Source organism: Montipora foliosa, chromosome 13, assembly GCF_036669935.1.
Source record: "Montipora foliosa isolate CH-2021 chromosome 13, ASM3666993v2, whole genome shotgun sequence".
NCBI classification, from domain to species: Eukaryota; Metazoa; Cnidaria; class Anthozoa; order Scleractinia; family Acroporidae; genus Montipora; species Montipora foliosa.
The window spans coordinates 29,192,823-29,200,841 of record NC_090881.1 but is presented as its reverse complement, the minus strand read 5'-3'; the positions used below and the strand labels follow the sequence as shown (position 1 = coordinate 29,200,841).

The 8,019-nt window shown below is 37.7% G+C and overlaps 1 protein-coding gene across 1 annotated transcript in view; it reads right to left on the bottom strand.

Moving 5' to 3' along the window:
• Window positions 1–281: 281 nt before the first annotated feature.
• Window positions 282–8,019, bottom strand: part of LOC137983169 (nucleoside diphosphate kinase homolog 7-like) — a 16,315-nt gene continuing 8,577 nt past the window's right edge. Inside the window, exons 8-15 of the mRNA XM_068830342.1 lie at window positions 6,298–6,452; window positions 6,147–6,199; window positions 5,372–5,474; window positions 4,970–5,034; window positions 2,967–3,035; window positions 2,747–2,848; window positions 1,752–1,859; window positions 282–1,340 (exon numbers count right to left, since the gene is read on the bottom strand). Coding sequence (XP_068686443.1) covers window positions 1,308–1,340; window positions 1,752–1,859; window positions 2,747–2,848; window positions 2,967–3,035; window positions 4,970–5,034; window positions 5,372–5,474; window positions 6,147–6,199; window positions 6,298–6,452 — 688 coding nt within the window. The 3' untranslated portion in view covers window positions 282–1,307. The remainder of the gene's footprint in view (window positions 1,341–1,751; window positions 1,860–2,746; window positions 2,849–2,966; window positions 3,036–4,969; window positions 5,035–5,371; window positions 5,475–6,146; window positions 6,200–6,297; window positions 6,453–8,019) is intronic.

The window sequence follows — 8,019 nt, the reverse complement described above, 5'->3', positions numbered from 1 at the left end:
TAGGAATCGAACCCGGGCCACATTGGTGGGAGGTGAGTGCTCTCAACACTACGCCTGCACCCCCTATAAGATCGGTTGAAAGTAAGTTCGCAAATTTCGTGTTATGAGGCGCTCACGTATAAAACACCATTCTCTTCTCTGTTTAATAGTGGAAAAGAGGACGGCCAGTTCCAGAAATGAGCAATACTTCTGCTTCCCTTGTTGGACACTGAAAGTTATAGTCGGTGATTGCGGGAACTTAAAAGTAATTGTCAAGAACAGATCAATACAATACAATACAATACAATACAATAATTTATTAAACTCTCCCCAAAGGCGCTTTTCAGAGCTTAAGTATCTATCTAGATCAATTAGAGAATGTAACAGATAACGGAAATTCCAAAGTGATCTAGGCGTTAATGTAAATTTATAATATTTCGGTAGCGTGGGATTTTGCAGTCATTGAGAACACCAGTGATTGGGACTGTATCAAGTGAGATTGTGTTAAATAAACCGAAAAAATATTAAGACATGTGACTTGTGGAGAACACTGCTTATTGGGAGGCGAGCATTCTTCACACCCTGGGATATCCGCACTCCCAGGCTAACAGCGTTTACTTATACAGGGCAAATATCTGAAGAGAAGGTAACTGAGAATACACCTGCTAGGACATTAATTTTGAAAGTACCCACGAAGAAAATTTAAAGTTTTACACAAGATAATGCTTTGTCGGGAAGGCTCTTTCACGTGTATGATCATCCTCTTCTAATGAAATCAGTTCATCTCGCCATTTTCACATTACTTACAATACATATATGCTTGTTACATACCGTCACTTCTCAGGGAATATACTAGCAAGAGCCCACAGTTTACAAACCTGGGACGAAAGAGTTCTCCTTCGCCTCTTTCTAAATTCACCGCTTTTTGTCCACCCCAAAAAAGAACGCCTGCTGGCAGACTAAGTGATTAGGCGTCTCACTCTCTTTAAAAAAAATCATTTTTATTACAAATTTTGTTCTCTGTGAAACAGAAAAAGGTTGACAGAAACTGCGATCGAAATGCTCCGCTCCTCCTCTGCCCCTCCCCACAGTTTTAAGCTTGCCCATATTATTTATCAGTCAGAGGTTTAAACTTTAAATTCACATAGAATGATCTATATACATTGGATTCGCCTTCAAAAAGATAAGAGAAATTGGGTACACAACAATAGCGATTGTCCACGACAACGGAGACAACTTGAAGTATCCCCAAACTTTCAAAAAATTCTTTTGTAAAGATAACATTTCCAGTTCTTTGTCTATTCTCGGAACCAGATATTAATACGTCATTAATGATCCAACACTTTGAAAAAGTACTGCACCTGTATATGTAAGAATGTTAAAAAAAAAGGTTAATGCTGCTTTTCAGCGGAAAAAAAATGGAGACGGTGCAATTTTGTTGCAGGCCAATGCTCACTCATTGCTTCATTGTTTGATTCTTAAAGATATCTTGCAAGGAATTTTTGAGAATTACACCACTATAAACAATCCCTCGAAGGCTATGCTTGTCCAAAAGGGACAAAATATCAAGATTTGTACATAAATATCACGTTGTAAATATCGATACCAAAATATGTACAACTTTATATATATGTCCAAATCTTGATATTTTGTCCCTTTTGGTCAAGCACAGAAGGCCCTTTTTCAAAGTGAGTATGGTGCAAAAAACTTAGGATGCAGCAAATGAGAGGAATTAGCAGCCACAAAGACTGTATTCAACAGCAACGACCAACCTCTAAGAGTCCATCTTCCGGCAAATCAGTGCAGTGTACAGAGTTTTTGATCTTATCTGTACCAAACATGGCTCTCAATGTTCCAGGTCGAAGATGGCGAGCGATTTCCTGTAGAATATATTCAAAGTTGTTAGCACTGGCTCGCTTTTACATGAATGAATGAATGAATGAATGAATGAATGAAGGAAGGAAGGAAGGAAGGAAGGAAGGAAGGAATGAATGAATGAATGAATGAATCAATCAATCAATCAATGAATCAATGAATGAACGAATGAACGAATGTACGAGTGAATGAGTGAATGAGTGAGTGAGAAAGTGAGTGAGTGAGTGAGTGAGAGAGTGAGTGAGTGAGTGAATGAATAAATGAATGAACAATGAAACAACGAACAATTAAGTGACTGACAGGACGAATAAATTGAGTTGTCTGTATATTTGTTTGTTTCTCTGTAAGTGAAAAAAAGTGGACAAGAGTCTCATGCACACACAGACAAAAATGGAAGGGCTATTAGTTGCTTAAGGCTCGACACACATTTTTTCTTGTTTCTTGTTACAATGAAGTTATGTAGACAAGTCTGCATGAATAACTTTATCATATCAGTGATTGCTTTGAGAATTAGGAGAACACTCGATTCTTTACGATTATTAATTGCTTACAGCTTGACGAAAAAACAACAACAATAATGCACCTGTCAATGTTGAGCCAGAGGGAGGCGGGGTCAGGCTAACCAGAGGAATTTGATCATGACGTCTGTCCCTAGGGTAGGGATTTTGATCGTACGTGATGTCCCCAGGGTAACGATTTTGATCGTATGAAGGAAATTTGATGACCTTCACTTGCCGCCGAGTGGGCATTTTGACCAATTATTTTGTCCCTGGGGTGGGGAATTTGAATTTTTTCACATGAAAAATCTCAAACATGCCCGACCCCCCCACCCTCTGGCTTAACATTGATAGGTAAATAAACAAAATCTAGGAGAAAACAATTATTTGCTTACAGGATCAGTAGGACCAACAAACTCTCTGAAGACAACAGGAGCATCAGGGGCTCTGATCTCCATGGCCACACAAGGACCAGAACAAAGTTCTTCAACCATACTCTAAAGGAAAGAACAACGTCAATAGATATGAGCCAAAGCAAATTTAATAGCAGTACCAACTCCCACACATGCAGTTGACTTACGAAAATAACTAGAATTTTCTGACTTGCAGCCTGACCTTGTATTCGTTAACAACGCCTTTGTAAACTTCATGAAATTCTTCTGAATTGGCTCTTTCTAAGTGGAACTAAAAATTGAAAAGTACAATTTTCTGTGTCGGAAAAGTGTTAAAAATGCGACTGCAGGATTGCCGACAAGGAGTCAATCCAGTATTAAAATAATAATATATTTCACTGTCTAACGACGATTTTTCTCATCAAAGGGGTAGTTTAGGAGTCAACAACAACTTTTACATCCACTCCACTTAAAGGTGGCTAAACAGTTTTTGATACCTAAATGTTTCATTTACCTTTTTCCCTAAAACCGTTGATCCTTTGGTCGCCAAAAATGGTAGCAAGCAAGTAAACAACACAAACTTTAGTTTTTTGATAGTAAAACTGACGTATATGCCGTTGCCATGACAACATGAATAAATATAAACAGGCCTTTAATAAAATCGGTTTTGTTTATTTGCAGAAAATCTGGTTGTTAGATTTTCTTTATAATATGCATGCAACATACTTCTAACCATGCTCATAAGTTAACACTATTAGGCCACCTTAAGGGCCCACTAACGTATTTTTTGGGGTGCGTTGCTAAGGATGTAATGGTTAAGTAATTTGAAAGAATTTGGCATTATTTTGGTCAGTTTCCAACTTTTGTAAGCCAATGACCCTAAATATGACGTCATCGTACCACGCCCACGGTCACGTGACCAATAAAAGAAAACTCTAAATTTGTCTCCGTGCTACGCAATTTGGGTATTTAATAGCTGGTTTGATAATTTGTATTCGTTTTTGCATCCAGCCAAGCATGGTTTTCTTTTTATTTTGAAAAATGTTCTTTTTAAAGACATAAACAATACTGAAATACTCATAACTTTTTCAAAAAAGATGATTTTTAAAAATCAATGCTTAGCTATATTCTGTATTTGGGGGTGAAACGTGCCATGTAAAAAAAGATTTAATTCAATTTAAAACCGCCGGAAATTTAGCTTTTTTCCCAAACCGGAAGTCAGTTCATTTTCGCATGCGCAGTTGATCTGACAACGAGCGCCAGGAAAGGCGAGGAAAAACCTTCGATGGAAACAACAGTTCGTGCTGTGACTTTTGCTTGTGAGTGGGTTTTCTAGTCAGCTCATGATATGATGACGTCAGTTACCGGAAGTAACATTTCACTTCCATAGCAACGAGCGAAAAATCCGTCTGTGGGCCCTTAAGGCGCTATATATGGTCTAAAATATGATCAAGATGATATGATAAAGTTAAATACTCAACAAATATAGCATTTCTGTTTGGTCAATGTCAAACGCGTAAATAAGTTAGAGAGATCAATATGGAAGTTGCTGTGGAAACACAGCGATGGAGTAATTTCGTTGAGGATGGTGTGTACCGGTAATAAATGAAAAATTATATGAACTTGGTCATGCATAATACAAAAAAAATATTGATCATTTATGGTCACTTGTGATGTTTTGAAAGTCGTCAAATTGCACTCGCCTACAGCTTATATAATTTTGAGAACTTTCAAAAATCACTGACGTGCCCATACACTACAGCATAATTATACCGTTCCTTACCAGTAATGATTTCCAATACTAACAATACATGCAATCAAGAAATATCTTCAAGGAACACTGTTTTATTTTAGTTTCTTGAATGTTCTGTGAGTTATACAGCCTATTAAATCAAGCTGGCAATGGTTGAGAAAAAATATACTTGATGGGAAAAATTCAAGTTTAAAGCTTAGACAATTTCTCACATCCCATAATGCAATTCATTTTGGGGGTTCTTTACATAAAAACAGTACAAGTTCATATTTACTCTTGGGACTGTACCTTGCTTCAGTGAACTCAGGATAACCACTGTTTTAATGCAAATAACCCCCCAAAATGAACTGTATTATGGGACTTGTGAATATAGCAAATTATGTACATGACTAACAGAAAACTGGAAACCTCACAACTACAAAAATTTAATTGATTCTTATTGTTCAAATTTTGAGGGCCATTATTAACCTTACCATTTGAAGGGCAGAAATTTCAAAACCCTTGCGAGCTACGGCAGAGATGATTTTGCCAGTGAGACCTGAAAGTCAGAGAGATTACAAAGTTCTGCAGAAGTTTAGGGTATAGTGTAGGTCTCCATTAATTTTGAACAAATTCATTTTGCCATGATTACAGTCACATGATTACAGAGTTGAGACCAACAGTTCTTCGATTTGTTGTTTTATGTATTGTACATGTATTTCTTACAGGGGTCTTGTTTCGTAGTGATCTTTGTACATTAGGTGTTTCTCCAGTCCAAGTGAGATGTGACATCTTCTGATCATACAGTTCTTCCCCAAGTGGTGGAGTAAGACTAGCCTCACCAGAAAAAAAGACTCAAACTTACAGACTAGGTAACTTTTGTTTAATTTATATACCTTCAATAATAGCATGAGGTTTTATGATGCAGAGGGTGCAATCTGAGAAGGTGGCAGTATTTTTGCCACTGAATTTCTGACCGCCAAAGAAAAAATCAATTTCCTGGAAAAAAAAGGGCACATACAAAAGAAATAAGTGGTACAGAGTACATGAAACAGGCTGCTTTAATAGAACAAAAGACAAAATCTGAGTCAGTCAAACATGAATTTTATGAAAAGAAATCAGTGAACATTGATTTGTATTTTGGCATAGTTTTAATTAACTACTAAAAGGGTCATGCATCCATCAACTCCAAAATGCAAAGAAACTGTGCCCACGGTCTTGAGTACAGCCCAAGGCCACAAACCGAGGGACATACTTAAGGCAGAGGGCACAAGAAATAAAATTTTTATTTTTTGGCAGCTTACACACCTGCATGACCCCTCGCAATAAAATTCTGCATTACTTCCATTGAATTCTATGTCTGGATCACGATTTATATTAAATATTAAAAAAAGATGATTTCTTTCAAAAGCAAACCATGAGTACAACATGCAAATATCTTTTGAAGTACATGTACTTAAAAACATAAAAAATGCAAAGAAGTGACCAGCTATCTTAATTGCCTTCTTTATAGGAAAGCTGATAGAAATTTAAATTCCGCCAGCTCACAGAACAAAATAATCAGATTGCTCTGAATGCAGGCTCTGAGACAAAAAAAAAACAATAATGGCAAATGATCAATTCGATGAACTAAATATTAAATTGCACTTGAAATGGCTTATCTCAACTTGCCCTTTCTGCTGACTCAGGGGAATCTGATCCATGAGCAGCATTTTTGGTATTGTCTGCAAGAAAACGGATTTTAAAAGATGAAAAACTATACCTTGCTTTTTATTTTAATAATACTAATGATTATGACCAATACTGATCTGACATGTCCTACCTGTGCCAAACCTTGCTCTGATTGACATTGGATTCTTGTTCCTTGCCAAAGCTGAGTCTGTTGGACCTAACAACGTCCTCCACTTTTCAATGGCATTAGCACCCTTCAGTTCCAAGGCAACAACAGGACCACTTGTAACAAACTCCATCAAGTAACTTCAAAAAGGAACACCATTTACTATTAGGTTTTGAGATGATCCCAGGACTGGTATTAGTCTACTTTCTCTGAAAAGTACATGGATACTCTAAGTCTACTATTGGTGGTGCTTAAGTCTTCACAGCGACTTCCCCCAAGCTTGTTAGCTGCATTGCCTCTTTGAATATTGTCTGCTAACTGATACTCTTGTCCATTCTAACATGTTCATGTACTGTTTTGCATTCAGCTTATAGTGCTGGGGTGATAACTGAGGTTCCTTAACCCATTGACTCCCTGGGGTTCCCCATTGAAGAGTAAAATCGTCTGGCGTTAGACAGAGTGAAATACTAAGTCAGGCCCGTTTGGGCATCAAAGGGCTAATGTCACACAATCACAGGAAGTTGCACTAGCTAACCAGCTAACACAAGGCACAGTGCTGCCCCAACTAAGGGAGGGAGTCAGGATATGGTTTAGCTGATAGCAACGGTGCCTCCCACCTCCGTGACTCGGGTTCAACCCTGGTCCCGGGTGGTATGTGGGCTGAGTTTCAGTCAATCTCAATCTGAATCTGAGAATTTTTCTCCAGGTCCCCCCAGGTTTTCCTCCCTCATCAAAATTGACTCTCAGTCAATTACATCCCTCTGCGGGCAGATACCCTCGATTGGGATAGCCTCTGGTATCCTTCCCTTTCACTGAATTAAATAAGTGAATAAATTATTACTTGAGTCAACATTTGCTCATATATCTAGAAGCTAGCTAATAACATAATACATTTATAAGGAACAAAGCCATTAACATCATTAAACAGTATAATTAATAACATTAAAGTGTCAAGCATGAAAGTCGTAAATATTGCAATTGATTGAAACAAAAAAAGGGAAGTGATTTTAAAAGTACTGACTGGAAAACATTTGTATTCTATCTCTGGAAAACTAAATCAAGTGGGGAGAGTACACTGTTGATTCATACAATACACAGTGAAAAAATAATATGGACCACATTGCAGGGCATAGGGATGGCGCAGTGGTGAGCACGCGAGAGCACTGGCCTCCCACCGATGTGGCCGGGGTTCATCATTCCGAGACTCAGCGTCACATGTGGGTTGAGTTTGCTGGTTCTCTACTCTGAACTGAGTGTTTTTTGTCTCCAAGTACTCTGGTTTTTCCCTCTCCTCAAAAACCAACAGTTGACTTGATTTGCATTAATTGTTTCAGTTGACAGCGTTTCCAATTAGCGTTCCAGTGCTAGAACAACTAGACACTAAAAAATAAAGTACATTTACTATATCTGAGAGAGATGTCTTTAATGCATCTCAACAGGAAAAGCAAAGGTGGTGGCTAGGACAATTACTCTTAAAGGGGTACTATGACGAAAATCGCATCTTTCCTATCTAAGCCATTTTGAAACATAAACAAGTAGTCTGTGTGAGAAGGAAAATTTATGCTGTTTACTGTTTTCAAATATCTCTTTTTGTTCCAGAGATATTCGAGTTTTTAAAATATGCAAATTAGCCAAGTGATGACGTCACACACTAAACCAAATTTTGTTCAAATATGGTGAAGAGGTATCTCAGCCAATTTGTATCAG